General features: G+C 38.2%; 1 protein-coding gene across 1 annotated transcript in view; it reads right to left on the bottom strand.

The window, feature by feature from the left end:
* The window catches only part of LOC130239944 (serologically defined colon cancer antigen 8 homolog), a 130,114-nt gene that overhangs the window by 81,830 nt on the left and 28,084 nt on the right, over nt 1–20,200 (bottom strand). The window contains 2 exon segments of the mRNA XM_056471329.1: nt 5,344–5,452; nt 9,614–9,741. Coding sequence (XP_056327304.1) covers nt 5,344–5,452; nt 9,614–9,741 — 237 coding nt within the window.

The following is a 20,200-nucleotide window of genomic DNA, read 5'->3' as shown; positions in this document are numbered from 1 at the left end:
ATCCGTTATTAGAAATTAGTTAAAACCAATATAACTAATTACATATAACTACTATTAAATATTAAAACTACTGCTGATGATTTTGTATGTCAGCAGTTGATGATTAATATATTTATATATTATATAATATATCAGTTATATTTATTAGAAATGCATGCGGTGGATACAGTATTTAAATTGCTGTAACCTGTTACTATTTCTTCTTCCACATTTTCAAATTTCACTTAGAAAATATTCTGTTTTTCTCACCAAGTCTGCTTTCAATGAGCACAATATAAATAATAATATTGTGAAATATATTACAATACCATTATACTGCATAATAATTAGTTGCTAAATATCACAAAATATGAGTAAGACCCTGAGCCAATGCAACATTTCAGGTCAACTATCCATTCCTATTTGTTTTATCCTACTAATTTCATTCACCTTGTTTGCAGAACTAATGCTCCTATTCTTAACATTTTGCGCTTCTTCACAAACACTCCATCAGAGCAATATAAATTACATACACAACTAATCCATCCATGTTAATATGTAGAGTTGAAGTCAAAATTATTAGCCCTGTGAAATTTGTTTTCTAAAGTGATGGAATAAAAGGCTGGAATGGCTGGAATAAAAGCAGGTTTGACCTTTTTTTAAATAAACTAAAGGGGAAATGAAGCACTCAGTCAAGTTAACCTTATTTTGTGCATTGGATTCCACTTTAATGAAAATATATTAAACAAACTCGATGAATGTAAGCATTTTCCAGAAAACGGCGTGTTTTACTATAGATTTTAGACCTAGGGCGCAGCCATCTTGGAATGTTGCTGTGTCTGACGTCACGGGGTTGGTTGAGTTTCTTCCGCTGAACAGAAACAATGGAAGTAAAGGAGACTGTAAAGCCTAATTTAACCCAATGCGTGAAGTTGTGGACATGGAGCTGCTGCAAATACAAGCATCAGATGTGTGTCTAATATAAAAGTAAAGATATTTATTCTATTTACAAAATAAGCTAAACTTGACTGAGTGCTTCATTTCCCCTTTAAAGTCAATATTATTAGCACCTTTACGATTTATTATAAAAAAAATGTTATCCAATAACTTGCTTAATTATTCTAACTTGCCTAATTAACCCTTGTGCACTGTTTAAATTTACTACCCATTTGCTATGTTAGGGACAAAACATTCACTGAATTAAACTGCTGTAAAAATGCATCAGATTAACATTTTATTCTTTTTTATTTTTGCATAAATCTGTTAATCAACCACTGATCAAAACTACTAAATTGGTTAGAAAATTTACAGGATTTTAACTCATTAATTGCCAAGTTCATAAATGATGTCACTGATATAGTGAAAAAAAACCCACACAAAATGACGCATTGACGCATTAAATTTTCATTTTTTTTCTCCCTAACTTACTGTTGTTGGCTGTTTTTGCCCCATTGACTTCCATTATAACCACATTTGATGGTGCATAAATACACAGTCTTTGTTTTTATTTACTCTATCTAGTTCTGAGAGCTGACATGCATTTTTTGATTTTCTCAGACATTAAGGTAAGTGCGTAAAGGTCACTCTCACACTCACAGACACACAATCACACAGTTTAATTTAATGTTGCACTCCATATAAAATGCAGAAACTAAGCCTTTTTTGCACAGGCCTATCTAAAGGGATAATGATGCCAACTGATGATCAACAGTAAAATTGACAAATTATACCTTCTCCCAACAGGGAAAACCACCAACAATCAAAACTGCATGATGATATGGTGTCATGGTTTTGTAATAAAAAAGAATGTGGTTATAATGGAAGTCAATAGGGCAAAAACAGCCACCAACAGTAAATTATAGAGGGAAACAAATGAAAATCAATCAAAAACAATGCATCAGAGTCAATGTTGTTTCACATGTCTAAGAAAGGTTAAAAAAATCCAGTCCACAATTACTTTTTATATTGAAAGCATGTAATTTTGTGTATTTTTTCCACCAAATCAGTGTTCAGAGTGTTTTGTTGAGTTTTTTTTTTATTCAAAGCATTTTCTCAAAATAAAAGTTTGTCACCAAAAATCATTCTTCTAACTAAAACACAGAAAAAGTTATGGCCAAATTAAGAAGCAAAATCACCCCAAATTGGATTAAACCTTCCCCAACAGTACACAAGAGTTACCATAATAACCTATTCAAGTCTTTAAATGTCACATTAGGCTGAATATGAATATCTAGCAAAATAACTATTAAAATATCATTATGTCATCATGGCAAGGACAAAATAAATTAGCTATTATGTTTTATAATGTGTTAAAAAAATCCTCTTTCCGTTAAACACCACTTAAATTTCACAAATCATTTAAATTTAATTATAAAAGTTTGAGAAAAGTAAAACACCTCTCACTGGCCGACCTTTGTCAATTCTCACTAAAAATGCTGTAAACTGCGTACGGTCAGAAATACGTGGTGCATCCATCTTCTTCAGAGGTCTTCTTGAGTTCAGCGTGCGGGCGGAAGGGGGAGGGCGAGCAGCAGTGGCCTGTACCTTCCCAAGCTGGGCTGACTGACCATGGCAGATTGCAAGCTGCGATGTGAGTAATGCGCTTTACACTGTTTTAACAGCTGACTACCCCAGAGGCCTGAGGTGAGAGGCACATGTGATGGGCAGAGAGCAAAGCCTGCATGGAGGACAGGCTGGCGTGTGCCAGGGTACAGTGACAGCTCCCTTACTGGGGCACAGACTAGAGCAGTATGGCATGGAAAGGATGCCACGCTCTGGATAACACACCGCGAGTGGCTCTGCGCTGAATGTCCGACTTCGCGAAGATACACAATTCACAAAGCGTCAACAAGATCAAACAGTTGAGAAGACGATGTCAGGCAATCTGCATTTCAAACATGGAAACTGATTTTCACTGATCTCGCTGCTAGGAATAGCACAGTTTCAGTCAGCACTATGTTTAGTTCGGCTGTAAATACGCTAGATGTGACATCTTTTGACCAACATATCTCCACTTATTCACGTCTGATGGCCACTTGAAGGTATAGTACACTCAAAATGAAAATGTGCTGCTATTTTACACATCCTGAGGTTATCTGAGGTGACTTATTTCTTTAGAACAATAGTAAATTAGCTGAATCAGTGGTTCTTAGTGATTAATAAAATGCAAGTCGATGGCTATCAGAAGTTTGCCAGTCAAAAAAAAAAACTTAATACCTGTGACTTTCGGGAATACACTGAGAAAGCTTGTAAAGTTAAACTAAACAATTTATAACAGCATTACCTGTAATCCAAAGTATAATAAAGTAAATGCTCAGTGTACCATCAGGAGATTAATAATTCATTAATAATTGAATATTTAATCATTTGTTTTGCCTGTGTATGTAATCTATTTGTTTGACTCTCAGTTGACCAGAATTTTATGATTTAATAAAAAAAACTTAAATGAAAAAATTTATTTAATAGTATTGATGGTCCCATGACAATCCATTTTCATTCTACAAAATATTATTATTATAAAAAAATATTATTAGGGCTCTATTTTAATGATCTAGGTGCAAAGTCTAAAGAGCATGGCACAAAAGCATTAAGGGCATGTCTGAATCCACTTTTGCTATTTTAAGGAGGAAAAAATATGCTCTGCGCCCCGTCGCATGGTCTAACAGGGTTGTGCTTATTCTCTTAAGGAGTTATGGGTGTGTTTTGAGCATAACATGTATTAAACAATCAGAGTCTCCTCTCCCTTTACATTTAAACGTTAATTGCGTCGCACCATGGCGCATTTGCTATTTACATAGCGGACTTTGTAAGTGGAAAAACTGAACGCTTCACTAAAAAGAAAGCGGTTAAACAAACCATCAAAGAATGAGCCTCCTCCATTTGGCCTCTTTACTTACTCTTTACTTTACTTTTACTTTTAAGGAGACAGTGTTGTACGCACTCCACTGAAGACATTCATTAGCCTACATATTTAATTTTGTTTGTAAAGCGAAAAAAATGGTTTTAAAAATATTTCTAAATCCAGTTCTAATTTCCAGCAAATGAATAAATGAACAACAATAATTAAGTGTGGTCAAAAAATATCCAAACACAAGTGCTATTCTTCTGCCCCATATGGTGATCCATATGTCTGCAAAAACCAACAGGTGAACAAATCTAAACTAGTTTTTATTAAAACAAATAGAAATACGCATATAACAAATAACAATGCTAATAATAATAACATTATACAAATTCACAAATCCCCCCCGAAGATGAGGCATGGATGTATTGTTTTTTATATTTATAGAAAATAATAATTTTTGTAGCATTTTAATTCTTTATTTTTTTAATATGTACAGATATTTGTGTATTGCTGTAAATCATGTGTGTATTAAGCAATGTGTAAGTGTTTGAACCTGCATAGGCCTATAACTAATGTGCACTGCACTGGACTTTAGACCAGCTTTTAATTGGTCAATGGCGCAGTCTATTTTAGTTCCTTAACAGTCTATTTTAGTTCCCTTAGTTCCTTAACACATCTCCTTTTTAGACCGGCACACCCATGAATCCATAAAGTGGTGCACATAGATTTGCTATTTAATCAACGTGGTGCAAAACATGAAAATTACTGTTGCGCTGGTCTGAAAATAGCAACAACTCGCGTCAAATGGGTATATGATAAAGCCAAAGGTGCAAAAGGTTATTCAGAACATTAAAATGTTCTTTAACCTAAAAAGAACTCTTAAGAATCATTGCCTAAATGATCATTTAGAATCTTTATTTTTGTGGCCCAAGTTTAACTGTATGTAACATACTTTATAAAGCTGCGGTCACACTAGACCTGTAAAATTCATGGTAGTGTAAAAAGAGGCGGGATAAAACGAGAGAATGTGTCACTGCAGCAATAAGCGATTGTTTGCTCCATTTTTACCTTTCTGTACTGAGCGCTCATGTTTTGATGTTCCACTGGGTCTTACATTCACGTGACACAAATTCACAGGTCAGTATTCACTAAACCTAAACTTTGCTACACAGTAAAATATCTGCGCATGGACCTTCATTTCTGGTCTGACGTATTCGCATGAGTGTCAATAGAAGTCAATGGAATGAAAAGTCTTGTCCACGAATCTGAGTTTTGCATTGAATTTGAGTTTGCACTGAATTGAAATCAGGTTGTTTTGAGTGGTGCAGGGCAGAAAGCCATGTAAGCAGAGACCTGTGTACCACATTGAAGTTCTACAAAAGGCTGGGGAGCAACTTTCATTGTGTTATATATTTGCTTGACAATTAAAGCTTGCATTCATCATTTGTCAATTCCCACCTCCTCTGTTCCTCAACCTTGTTAAAGTGGTATACGTGATCTTAAATGAAAGTGCAACATACCTGCTGCTCTGAGCCAGTTCCTCCAGCTTTGCCCCGAGTGTGTGACATTCCTCCTTCAGTTTCCTGATCAGGCTGTTCTGAGCACTCAGCAGAGCATCTGTTTCTCTGACTGTGAACAGATCAAGTATTGACTCATTAACACTGCAAACACAGATGTGCTGAAATACATGCTTTATATAACACAGGTACAGCAACACAAAACATTGATGTTTTTCATGGGCCTAAAAGGGTTCAAGGTCATATGTCAAACTCAGAAAACAGATTTCTTACATGGATTTATAACCCGGATCATTAAATGTATTTTTCAAAAAGGGGCGTTAGCTTTTAACTCAAGAACACTTCGTTTTTAATATTTATGTCTATCCAGTAAAGTTCATTTTCTTTAAGTATTTACTTACTTTTTTCTTTATAGTACACATTTACATTTATGTACAGTTATTATATATTTGTTGTATTATTATTTAATATATTGTTCAACCTCATAATATATCATTTAAATCTGACTAAAGAATTTGGATGAACTTAAGAACTTTGAAGTTGAAGTTGAACTTGAAGTGGTTAGTTAGTACTGTTGCCTTTCAGCAAAAAGGTCGTTGGTTCGAGTCTCGGCTGGACCAGTTGGCATTTCTGTGTGGACTTTGCATGTTCTCTCTGTGTTCATGTGGGTTTCCTCCACAGCCCAAACATGCGCTATTGATGAATTGAATAAACTAAATTTGCCATAGTGTATGAGTGCATATATAAGAGTATATGGGTGTTTCCCAGTACTGGGTTGTAGCTGAAAGGGCATTAGCTGCGTAAAATATATGTAGTTTAAAGCAGGAATGGTTGGCGTTTCATTCTGTTGTGGCGACCTCTGATAAATTAAAGACTAAGCCAATGGAATATAAATAAATGAATGAATGAAAATGCAATGCATTAAGATAATGGGGTTGTTTTTATGTCGTTTATTTAATCGTAATATGGATATTAGATTTATGTTAGGCCAGGTATTTATGCGTTTTCTACTTTAAAACCTGAACATGAACTCCACAGGTTTGTGTAAAACCTGACTTCTAGAATGATTTGAGATGACCCAAAGTGCATCTGGGATATTAAAGGAAGATCACCTGACATGATTACACAACTACTTTCACAAAATAACTTGTTTGAAAAAGGACCTTGAAATTGCGTAGAATCGGACATATTTAAAATTAATTAAAATATCTTTAATGGTTTATTAAGAAGTATTTTTCATGTTTAACCATTTATTGGGATAGGACAGTGGAGGATAGATAGGAAAGCATTGAGAGCAAAGAGAGGGGAAGTCATAGGAACTCAAGCCAGGAATCAAACTCAGGTTGCTGTGAGCCCCATGGTGCTATGTGCGCGCACACTTAACCATGTAGGATTCCTGAAGGAAGCTGATACAAATCTTTTCTACGCATAACTTGTATTACCAGCTACTGAAATACCATTGTTGTTATATGATGTACGTTTATATTGTATGTGTAAGTACATGCATTTACTTAAATGTTTGTATATTTTTTATTATTATTATTTTATTTATTTTTTGTATTTATTTATTTTTTCTATTTTTAATGTTTTACTTTTCATTTATTATTATTATTATTATTATTATTTTGTTTAATTGGTTTTGATTTCTGTTGTAAATGTTAAAACCTACTAAAATCAATAACTATCAAAAAAAAAAGAATAGCAGTTTTAGCACTATCCTGAAAAATATATTTCACATAACAAACGTTTAATAGCAACTGAATTAAAAAAATGAAAAGTGTACATGCACAATCTTAATACTATGTTTGCGTTACCTGGATGATCCTAATGTTATGTTTTGTGATAGTCATTCACAGGGCTTGACATTAACACCCGCCAACCCGAGAAATGTGGGTAGATTTCAGCTGTGGCAGGTTGGACTTCCAAGTCACCTTCACTAGCCACTCTGGCCAGTTGTGTGCGCGATCATCCTTTCATTATCAGTGTTTTCTGCCTGCTTTCTTTTGGATTACCTCTCTATTCACAGTATGTATAGTTAACTGGTGATCTGGGACCTTTAGCCTGGACAAACTACTGTGCATTTTAGATACATGACAATAATTTTTTTAATGTCTATTGTTTTTGAATATGAAAAAACAATATGAATATGAGTATGAAACCACAACCCATTTGCTCATGCTCATTGAGCATGGTCATTCACGACACACAAAAAAAGTTAAATGAATGAGGAGGCATGTGGACATCTAAATCAAGTAATTTTAACAATTTATGCAAATGAAATATATTTTCCCAACAACAAAATTGTGGCTAGTGAAAATGACAAGTGGCTAGTAACTTTGAAAACTACTAGCCACAGTGGCTGGTGATCAAAAAAGTTCATGTCAAGCCCTAGTCATATATATTACACAGTTAAAACTGTTCAGGAAAAGAGAAAAACTCTTCATAGCCTGCACGTTCCTTCATTTTTCTAATATTTTCTGCATGTTTAAACCATTTCAGTGCAATCGCAATATAAATTAAAGATTCATCCTTTTACACGGAGAGCATCAACTTTTAAATTAGAATCAAGTAAACATGTTAAACTTTTTGTTCTGCATCCATCTTAATGCCTTATGTTAAAAGAAAAAAAATCACTTTTAATAGTTATATACGAGTCCCTAAATAGTCATTACCGAAAAACAGTCGCTGGAAAATCTGATTATGTGGACAACCTGATATTATTTATCTTGTGAGATATATAAACTTATATATGCTCAGCATATACAAGTACACCCCTCAAAAATCTATCTTTTAAATTCACATTTTTAATAGGAAGCTATACAATATTATATTTGTGCATATACATTAGATTAGTCAGTACTGAAGTCAAATCTGGAGCTTATCTAACAGCATAACTTACGATAATGGTCCATAACTACAGTAGTACACCCAAACTTATGTTATAGAAAAATATTAAATGCAAATTCAAAAATAGAGGAAAACTCAAGAAGCAAAAAAATGAAACATTTAGGTAAAATTTGTAGGTTGTATTATTTATTTATTTATTTTTGTAATATTTTGCTTGAATTTATTTGTTTTATCTTTCAGTTTCTGTTTGGTGACTAAAATATAATTTTAATAAATATATCTGTTTAATAAATCTGTTTTGTTTAAATGCACCAAAATACATTGCCTCTATTCACTGAGAAATGGATACAAATAATCATTTTCAAAATGGGGTGTACTCAATTACGCTGAGCACTGTATATATAGATAGATAGATATGTTATGTAAAAAAGCTTATTCAAAAATAACATGCACCTTTAGAATTCCTCTTATCTGAATAAAATTACAAGAATTTCCCAGAGTCTGAAAGATGAATGAAAAACTGTATAAACGCGAAGAGAACGTGAGAAGAAAAACAGGCAGAAAGCAGGGAAGCAGTGACAACATGGATGCCGGTGTTCATTAAATTTAGTTTTCATCAAGTTCAAAAAGTGCAGAAGCTGTTGAAAGTTCACCAAAAGGATCCTACTGGGTTGCTACGCTTTGAAACAAACTGGGCATGTGCAGGCCACAGAGAAAACACCACACACAAACCGGGATAAAAGAAACAAACTGGACTCTAAACAAACAGGGCAGAGTCAAAAAAAAAAAAGAAAAAAAAAAAAAAAGCGGTATCATCTAGAGGCGATTCTGTCTTAACTTCTAAAATCAATCCGTTTAGAGTTTAGACAGAGTGGGAAGGGGGGGAGAGGGGAGCAGGACAAAAATAATTAGCTATCGAGAGTGGCCATTATATGCTTAGAGAGAGAAGTGGTCTGCAGTATTAAAGGACTAATTCCATAAGCCCGGAGAGCTTCCTGCTGAGCCTCTGATGCCATTTCTCTTTAGACAACATGTGTGCCGTGCAGCCGCGCCAGAAAGAAGCCCTTTGTTTTCTCTGCGCTTTGTTCTGGCAATCAGCATGCCTCAAGTTTCTGGAAACACAGGTAAATAAACTAAACTCGCCCATCCAGATGGTGCAACAGATGTGAGAGCAGCACTCTGAAATCAGCAGACAGTGGGCAGCGATAGCCCGCCTCCCCCCCATTTTTAAACGCTAACTAATACGTAGCGCCGAAGCTCTGGAGCGCCGAGCATCTGCTCCCTTCGGCCAGCCAAAGGTTACAGGTGTTCCTGATGCCGTCCCGCACAGTGTGGCTCACGCTCGGAGCATGTGGGGGTGAGGCAGGCGGAAGGGCGGGAGAGGCGCTTGTTCTGGCAAAGGGGCAGAGCACCGGCGAACACCCACCACTCTTCTCGTGCTGCGCCTCCATTTGCTGGAGCGTCTGTGTCAGCTCACGTTCGCGCCGCTGTGCCTGGAAGGTCAGAGCGGCCATGTCCTCGCCACAGCAGCGCTCTGATGCCTCCTTCTCCTGCCTGCAGAGTGTGAGAGAGAGAGAAAGAGAGAGCAAGAAAACAGAGAGAGACAAACACATGTAGATCAGTCATGCACATGAAGAGCTGCTTAAAGAGAGAGATTTCTGGACCACTAGCGTCACCAAATGGTACTGCAAAATTTAAGGTTTCAAACAGGTTTCCTAGTCACTACCCGGTCATTGGGCAGAATTATTTTTAAAAACCTGCTAAGCTGTAGTGGACCAGGATGCTTATTCAAACAATACAATGCCATGAGTTAAGAGTCAGAGGGCCCTATCATACACCCGGCGCGATAAGGCGCAAGACGTGTTTGACGCGATATGTTGCTATTTTCAGACTAGATCCGCTTGATCCCATTCCCTCTCATCTCTTGCAAGCCATTTCTCCTGCAGTCATACCAACACTGACTCACATAATTAACACATCTCTTGACTCTGGTTTATTCCCGACTTCATTTAAGCAGGCTAGGGTAACCCCACTGCTAAAGAAACCCAAACTGGATCAAACGCTACTTGAAAAATACAGACCGGTATCCATGCTTCCATTCATGGCCAAGATTCTGGAGAAAGTAGTGTTCAATCAAGTCCTAGACTTTCTTACTCAAAACAACCACATGGACAACAAACAATCTGGCTTTAAGAAAGGCCACTCAACTGAGACTGCCCTGCTCTCGGTCGTGGAGGATCTCAGACTGGCTAAAGCAGACTCTAAATCATCTGTCCTCATCTTGCTGGATTTATCAGCTGCTTTTGACACTGTAAACCACCAGATCCTGCTATCTACGCTTGAGTCACTGGACGTTGCAGGCACTGTTATTCAATGGTTCAGATCTTGCCACTCTGACAGGTCATTTAGGGTGTCTTGGAGGGGAGAGGTGTCCAACCTACAGCATCTAAACACTGGGGTACCTCAGGGCTCTGCTCTTGGGCCACTTTTCTTCTCCATCTACACGACATCTTTAGGAACAGTCATCCAGAAACATGGATTTTCCTACCACTGCTATGCTGATGATACCCAGCTATACCTCTCTTTTCACCCTGATGATCCCTCGGTTCCAGCTCGCATCTCAGCCTGCCTGTCAGACATTTCACACTGGATGAAAGATCATCATCTTCAGCTTAACCTCGTGAAAACGGAAATGCTTGAAGTTTCTGCCAACCCGACTCTACACCATAACTTTTCAATCCAGATAGATGGGGCAACCATTACTGCATCCAAAATGGTAAAAAGCCTTGGAGTAACGATTGATGACCTACTAAATTTCTCTGACCACATTTCTAGAACTTTGCGCGGTCGCATACCAAAAATTTAACTACACGAACATTGATGATGATTGGCAGCTGTGCCACAGATGCCTTGAAATGGCATATTTTCTATTACAATAAAATTATTATTTACATTAAATGTTTGTTTTCAGAAGACTCAAAAAATTCACTGTTTAAAATATTATTTACAGGATATACAGTTATTTTATTTAGAAGAGATACTGCTTATTTTCTACTTTTAATATGAAAAACTTCAAATATAATGTTTTTTCCAAAAGTGAAAGTTATTTATTTTCACTTTTTTTATATGAAAAATCCAATATTAATCAATAAAATCAATAAATAATTATAGACAGTGTGTGTTTCCTTCAATTATTTTAAAATCAAGTAATGCACCCCTTATTCAAAAATCTTTCATTTGTGAGCATATTTACTGCACACAACTTGTCAGAGAACAGAAAAAATTAATAAATAAATAAAATAATCGTTCATTAATCATAATCAAGTTAAAAAGTTCAATTAATTGAGATTTTGATTTTAGGCCAAATTGCCCAGCCCTAGTAATAGGGCATAACAATGTTATTATGACATATGTACGACTTTCAGTTTACAGCCATAATTATTTATTTGGTCACACTTTATTTTGATGGTCCATTTGATTTTAAGTTACATTGCATCTACATGCCAACTAATTCATTAGATTATAAGTAGACTGTTAGGTTGGGGTTAGGGTTGGTGTAAGTTGACATGTACTTGCAAAGTTTCTTATAGTCAGTTAAATGTCTGTTGAAGGAGCAATATCAGCAGATTTTAAGTAGACAGTCTACTAATTCTCAACTGGACCATCAAAATAAAGTGTTAGCATTTGATTAATTTATTTAGACAATTAAATGCAGCACCCAGCAAATTGAAAAATGTCCTGATAAATAATGAAGCGAGACTGTGTTGTATTTGCTTGCACAAGAAGTTTTGATTTAAAAAACAAATATTATAGTTATAAAATATCTCTCGTCACACTACATCTTGTCACTCCACCATACTGTCACTCTACAAAATTCACACCCCATGTATCACTTCATTTACTGCACGTTCCCCGATTTCATTCACCTGTGCAGCACAATTACACCTGCCAGCATTGCAATCTATTCTGCTATGCAAATAAAGCTTTTGAATCGAAAGTACAGCATAGTGAACAATGACTTTGACGATTAGATACAACATTAATCGGCAGATCTAAATAAAAAGGTGTAAAAAAAAAAAAAAAACACACACACATTCTTTACTCAACCGCATCAACATCAATAATCCAGCATAAATAAAACAACTAGTCCACACTACACAAGATCAGACATAATGAAGGCCAAAGAAAGTAAAACGAGAGAAAAAAAACACCCACAAAACTCAAGTCAAAGTGTGTTAATTAACAGTGAAGCCTGAAAACTTTTCTCGCACACTGGGTTTGGAATGTAGCTGGAGAAGTGACCGTCTCTGCAGGCCTGCTGTCGTCTGGAGTGTGAAGGCGCTCCGCCTGCGAGAGCTGTGTGAGAGAGAGCGAGCAGGGGGAGAGCGCTCGGCCCCCGCTGTGCTTGAACAGCGGCCTAAAACACCATCCACACCAGCGCTCAGCAGGGGCTCACAAAGGCCTCACAGCCAGCCATTTGTTACTGTGGCTTTCCAGGGGGCCCAGCCACTCACTGGGGTGCGGGGGTGTGGATGGAGCGGGGGGGGGGGGGGGTCGGGTGTTTGTCGACCAATTAGCATGAGAGAGACCGCCAGAAAGTTACCGAGAGCACTTTAGGGAAAAAGTTGGCTGAGCGAGAGGCCATCGAGCGCGAGGACTGTGGACACCGACAAGATCAAAACTTTGTGTATCTAAAGGCAAAGAATATTTAAAGGAGTTTGAGGACAGCATAGTATTAGCATGAATTGATGGTTGACAACTAAAATTATTTGATGCTGATTTTATATATACAATGCATCCGGAAAGTATTTACAGCGCTTCATTTTTTCCACATTTTTTTATGTTAAGCCTTATTCCAAAATGGACTAAATTATTTATTTCCTCAAAATTCTACACACAATTCCCCATAATGACAATGTGAAAAAGAATTTGTTGAAATTGTTGCAAGTTTATAAAAATAAAAAACCTGAAAAATCACAAATATTCACAGCCTTTGCTCAATACTTTGTTGATGCACATTTGGCAGCAATTACAGCCTCAGGTCTTTCTGAATATGATGCTATAAGCTTGGCACACCTGTCTTTGGGAATTTTTGTCTATTCCTATTTGCAGTACCTCTCAAGCTCAGGTTGCATGTTCCATCAGGTTGGATGGGAAGCGACGGTGCACAGCCATTTTCAGATCTCTCCAGAGATGTTCAATAGAATTTGGTTCTGGGCTCTGGCTGAGCCACTCAAGGACATTCACCGAGTTGTTGTGAAGCCACTCCATTGATATTTTGGCGGTGTGCTTTGGGTCATTGTCTTGCCGGAAGATGAACCGTCACCCCAGTCTGAGGTCAAGAGCACTCTGAATCTGGTTTTCATTCAGAATGTCTCTGTACATTGCTGCATTCATCTTTCCCTCTATCCTGACTAGTCTTCCAGTTCCTGCTGTTGAAAAACATCCCCACAGCATGATGCTGCCACAACCATGCTTCACTGTAGGTATGGTATTAGCCTGATGAAGAGCAATGTCTGGTTTTCTCCAAACGTAATGCCTGGCATTCACTCCAATGAGTTAAATTTTAGTTTCATCAGACCAGAGAATTTTGTTTCTTATGGTCTGAGAGTCCTTCTGATGCCTTTTGGCAAATTCCAGGCGGGGAGTGGCTTTCGTCTGGCCACTCTACCATACAGGCCTGATTGGTAGATTTCTGCACAGATGGTTGTCCTTCTGTAAGGTGCTTCTCTCTCCACACAAGAAAGCTGGGGTTCAGACAGAGTGACCATCGGGTTATTGATCACCTCCCTGACTAAGGTCCTTCTCCCCGATCACTCAGCTTAGATGGACGGCCAGCTCTAGGAAGAGTCCTGGTGGTTACAAGCATCTTCCACTTACGAATGATGGAGGCCACTGTGCTCAGAACTTTCAGAGCAGCAAAAATATTTCTGTAACCTTCCCCAACCTTGTGCCTCGAGACAATCCTGTCTCGGAGGTCTACAGACAATTCCCTTCTCTTCATGCTTGGTTTGTGCTTTGACAAGCACTGTCAACCCTGGGACCCTATATAGACAGGTGTATGCCTTTTCAAATCATGTCCAAATAACTGAATTTACTACAGGTGAACTCCAATTAAGCTGCTAAAACATCTCAAGAATGATCAGTGGGAACAGAATGTACCTGAGCTCGATTTAGAGCTTCATTGCAAAGGCTGTGAATACATGTACATGTGATTTTTAGATTTTTTATTTTGAATAAATTTGCAACAATTTCAAAAAAATCAATTTTTTTACATTGTCATTATGGGTTATTGTGTGTAGAAGTTTGAGGAAATAAATGAATTTAATCCATTTTGGAAAAAGGCTGTAACATAAAAAACCTGGAAATAGTGAAGCGCTATGAATAGTTTCTGGATGCACTGTACATAAGTTTTATCAATTAATTCATTCACCCAAACAGGCTAAATAAAAGTTGATGAGATACCGTGTATGACAGAATAACAAATTTCAGAAATAGTGCATTTTGATTCACAAACAAGTCACTGTTCTGAACCAATTCCTTAAATGAATCTCACAAAATGATTCATGAGTTATTGATTTCAATTAGTCTGGTTAAACCTAAGCTGCTGGATTGGTTTAAGCACTTAAAAGTTCACGGAAAATGATAATATAATGAAGTTGCTTTAAAACTTGAAGCATTTCTCCTCTAAAGATATTTTTAAGAATGTTCAAAATGCTTACAGTGACAGTCCGGAACAGTTCTAGAGATCTATTGTAGAAACTCCACTTATGATTAGCATCATAATTAAGCATCATAAATAAATTAGTTAATTTAAACATGAATTAATTGTATTGCAATTTTATATGAACTAATAGATAACATCTGGATTTAGGGTTTCAGAATGTGTGTGTGTATATATATATATATATATATATATATATATATATATATATATATATATACATACACACACATACACATATTGCAATATTTTGTGACAACAATTTGAACAAATAAACTGAATTAGAGGAAAATAACTCTATTAGGGAAGGATTTTGCATCTGCATAAAATAAAAAACAAATTTCAAGCGGAGATATAAATACAATGTAGCAAACACAAATGAATAACAATAAACCGTGTGTAAAATAACACTGCATAGTCTTCAATGTAGAAATTAAACAAATTAAGCCTACAAATGTTATTGCTTCTTGTGAATGCTGAATGCTTTAAACTTCCTTGCAATGTTTACACATAACAGCCTTTAAGAACAAGTGCAAATGATCTGCAAACTTTCACTCAATTACAGTTAAACTTTGCAATTAATCCACAAATCACAAATTGGAACTGTGGTGCCTGGTCAGCTATGATCCCAGCTTGACTTCGCACATCCTGTGATATGACCGCTGAGGATTCACACAACGCCAATGCTGAAACGATATGTTGTGCAGCCATATCGGAATATATTATGAAAGTATTCACTTTTCTTCAACAGTGCTAAATTAACATCTAAAATGTCAACCGTTTCAAGTGTTTTCACTGGGAAGAACAGTTATGAAGCCTGGGCAGACAGCTCTGACTCACCTCGCACCCTCTCCGGCCACTCCACAATGGCAGGTCAGTGTGTGTTTGCTCACTGACGGTAATGATGTGAGCGAGGCCTAATGTCCTCCGGTCAGAAGCCATAGCCGGGTTGCGTGGTCTGCCTGGTAGGGAGCAGTGTTGAGCCACGGAAAGCAGTTTCCGTAGCTGGGTGCTGGTGGAGCGCGAGGGCCGAAGGCTGCCTAAGTGGGTACTATTCAAGCTGTTGCCCATTTGATTTGGACTACCACAGACCGCTCGAGCGCAGAGTTTGCAGCACCCTGTGGTGCTCCGTGATCCCACGCCAAAAATGACCAAATGCTACCGTTCCTAAAATGTGCGCAAATTGGAGTCAGCCGTTTGGCTTCATGAGCACTCAACAGTACACAAGGACACTTGCCACCGTTTGTATGTTAATATATGTGAGAGGGAAACTTTCGAAAGTTACCAAAAAAGTACAGGTTGCGCTGCGGGGTAAGAGCGGAAATGGACAGAAGGCGTTAATCTGACATTCTAACATTCATCCCAGCTTTGTGATACAGACTTCAGTATGATCTACTCACTTCTTATGACCAACAGAAAGAGCATGATGATTTGATTTAAAAAGAATGTGAAGTTACGCACAAACACTTCATTTAAAAAACATATCTATCAAAATATTGAAGAAAACTTGCTTGGCATGCTCACACAGGAAGTACTGTGAAGTGTTCACGCTCATAAACCTTAGATGTTTATAAGATTTCTTCAGCTGCACTCAGTCAGTCGTAATCTTATTTCCTGTCTCCCGCTGCCACACACGCCCCCATGCCTCAGAGCGAACGAAATGGTCCAACCTCAGGTGCCCGAGTTTCATCTTCGGTACTTACACGCCCTATATTTACTCGACATCCAAACCGCTTCTATTAGCGTTCACGTCAGCCTCTCCATCGCTCACCCTGTATCCCCCCCCCCACCACCCTTCGTTTAAAGCCCCCCTCTCTTCGCTGCTCCCTCCCACCCTTTTTCCTTTAACTAAACTGGCTCTGGCTCCCTCCATCTGGTCCCCTTTCCTTCAGCAGCCCCGCACCTGTTCACACCTCCTCTCCTGTTGGACCGCATTGAACATTTCCTCGGATGCCAGGGCTATTCTGGCACTCGCAACCTCTCTGTCATTCAATCCATCTGTCAGAAGTGAACTTTGTTTACCGCCAGCTTCTGCTTTCTTCTTCAAGAAGCGCAAAACCCCCTCAAGGTCAGAGGCAAAACGAATTGCAGACGCCACCAATTTACAAACAACCCCCTCCCTTTCTATAAGACACCCCTATCAACAAACCAACTAATCACGATAATCATTTTTTCCTATGTATCTGTAGAGAATCTGTTGTGATTTGAACATGTACACAGAGGAAGCCGAGATGTGCTCACGTATGCTGAATAAATATCCACGTCTTCAGATTAGGTCATGAAATCATAGAGTTTTGATTTGTGTTAAATATAAAACAAAACACAACAGAACCATAGCAATGAATATTGGATTCATGTGAGTAACAACTCTGCTTATAAAGTTAGTAAATCCAAAATATACTCGTATATTGACCCTTATGCCTTCACAAATGTACTGTATTTTCTCTAATATCAAGCTCTCACGTTGAACTCAAAATGTGAAGTTTAGCAAAATGCTCAAGCTGCTCTATTCCATACAAGTGAATGGTGACCAAAGTTGCTAAGGAGGATTGTTTTTGAAAATAAATAATGACCAGCGACACTGATGAGTAAATAGTAACAGGGACTCTCTTTAAAAAATATTCAAGAAGCTTCTGTGATGTGCATTCTGGGACAAAACGCACAAACTGGCCAGAAATTAAAGGCTGAAGATGAGAAGGAGGAAGAGAACAAGACAGAGCACTATCCCTGGGTGAAACAGCCTGTGACAGCGCTGTTGAGGCTCGCGCTCTGAGTGTGTGACGCATTTCCACAGCTCGGGCTGACCTGGAGGGGCTTGTGCCAGACCCCCTACTCGTGTTACCTCACACAGGACGCCCAACTAAACCGCGCTGCCTTCATCATCGCACCATCACACACCAAACACGCTTTCCAAAAGTCCAACGTGCCCATGCTTAGAAATCAAACCTGCCACAAAAAGCGCATGGCCGGCATGGAGCATAACAAACAGCGCTTTTAACCCATCAGGGTGTCGGGCTGTCGGGTCTTAGGGTTGTGCCCAGCTCTTCCACTCCTGTTTCATGGCAAGTTTATGTGGGAGGATGCCTGCTTTGTGATAAACTCTTTATGCCATCTGGAGAGTGGAGTAGATGTGGAGAGAAAAGAGTGGTGATACTCTAATTATTTGGGCCTTTATATAACATGTAGTATATTTACTACTAATAAATTTTGAGTTGGACCTAAGAAACAGTTTACATTAAATATGCATTGTGAGTAGACAGAGCAAAGGCTGAAACTACTCCTGAAGTAGAAGAAATTCAGATACACTCGCCGGCCACTTTATTAGGTACACCTGTCCAACTGCTCGTTAATGCAAATTTCTTATCAACCAATCACATGCAAATGTTAATGCAACTCAATGCATTTAGGCATGTGGATATGATCAAGATGATCTGCTGCAGTTCAAAGCGAGCATCAGAGTAGGGAAGAAAGGTGATTGAACTTTGGACGTCACATGGTTTCCAGACGGGCTGGTCTGATTATTTTCAAAACTGTTGATCTACTGGGATTTTCATGCACAGCCATCTCTGGAGTTTACAGACAATGGTCCGAAAAAGAGAAAATATTCAGTGAGTGGCAGTTCTGTGGGCACAAATGCCTTGTTGAAGCCAGAGGTCAGAGGAGAATGGCCAGACTGGTTCGAGCTGATAGAAAGGCAACAGTAACTCAAATAACCACTCGTTACAACTGAGGTATGCAGAAGAGCATCTCTGAAAGCACAACACGTTGAACCTTGATGCGGATGGGCTACAGCAGCAGAAGACCACACCGGGTGCCTCTCCTGTCAGTTAAGAACATGAAACTGAGGCTACAATTGCACAGGCTCACCAAAATCGGACAATATGTGATTGGAAAAACTTTGCTTGGTCTGATGAGTCTCGACTTCTGCTGCAACATTTGGATGGTAGGGTCAGAATTTGGCATCAACAACATAAAAGCATGGATCCATCCAGCCTTGTATCAATGATTCAGGCTGGTGGTGGTGGTGTAATGGTGTAGGAGATATTTTCTTGGCACACTTAGGGCCCATTAGTACCAATTGAGCATTATGTCAACACCACAGCCTACCTGATTATTGTTGCTGACCATGTCCATCCCTTTATAACCACAGTTTGCCCATCTTCTGATGGCTACTTCCAGCAGGAAAACACCATGACACTGCATGTGAATCATCTCAGAGTGGTTCCTTGAACATGACAATGAGTTCACTGTTCTCAAATGGCCTCCACAGTTACCAGAGCTCAATCCAATTGAGAACCTTTGGGATGTGGGGTAATGGGAGATTCGCATCATGGAAGTTCACCCGACAAATCTGCAGCAACTGCTTGATGCTATCATGTCAATATGGACCAAAATCTCTGAGGAATATATCCAGTATCTTGTTGAATCTATACCATGAAGGATTAAGGCAGCTCTAAAGGAAAAAGGGGATCCAACCCGGTACTAGTAAGGTGTACATAATAAAGTGGCTGGTGAGTGCACATCTGAGCAATTGAGCCTAGCACACTAAAATACACCTCCAGAAACACCAGGGCACCATTAATCAAAAATCAGCACTCTTGCCCCGGCTGCTGCTGATACAGAACCTATTCAAATAATAATAGATGAAAGTCTATTATTGAAATTGCACTTGTGGTGACCAACAAAAAAACTGACATGGAGACTTTGAAAAGAAGAAGAATAACCCAGCTTCCAGAAACAGTAAGTAGGGCACTTTCTCTGGGCAGAGTTGGCCCAAGTGAGAACAGTTGCACCCGACAGATTTGCTCCCACTTTGCCTGGGGACTGGCAACATTCTGTCCTGTACCATAATGACACAGAGCTGGGCCACGGCACTGGAGCAGTTCTCAAGACACACTGACATATAGTTTTAACAGGGAGTTTAAATTTGAAGAGTTTCGATAAAATATTGATTCTTTATTGAAACTTTAAGAACTTCACTTCAAAAGTTGGGGGTCAATAAAAATATTGTAATGTTTATTAAAGAAGATAAACAGTAATAATGTGAAATATGAACACAAGTTAAAATAACTTTCAAATAAATGCTGCTTTTTTAAAGTAATTGATCATGATAAAGTAGCAAATCAGCACAATAAAATGGTTTCTGCAAGAGGGAAAACTGGAGTACTGATCCTGCGATTTCTGCTTCGAAAAATACATTAACATAGAAAAGATTATTCCTAATTTTAAACTTTATTTTTTAACTGCATTTAGATTCAACAAATACAACTTTGGGGAGGGGAATATGCT

Source organism: Danio aesculapii, chromosome 13 (assembly GCF_903798145.1).
Source record: "Danio aesculapii chromosome 13, fDanAes4.1, whole genome shotgun sequence".
Classification (NCBI taxonomy): Eukaryota; Metazoa; Chordata; class Actinopteri; order Cypriniformes; family Danionidae; genus Danio; species Danio aesculapii.
The sequence above is the reverse complement of the archived record's forward strand: the minus strand, read 5'-3'. Positions and strand labels throughout refer to the sequence as shown.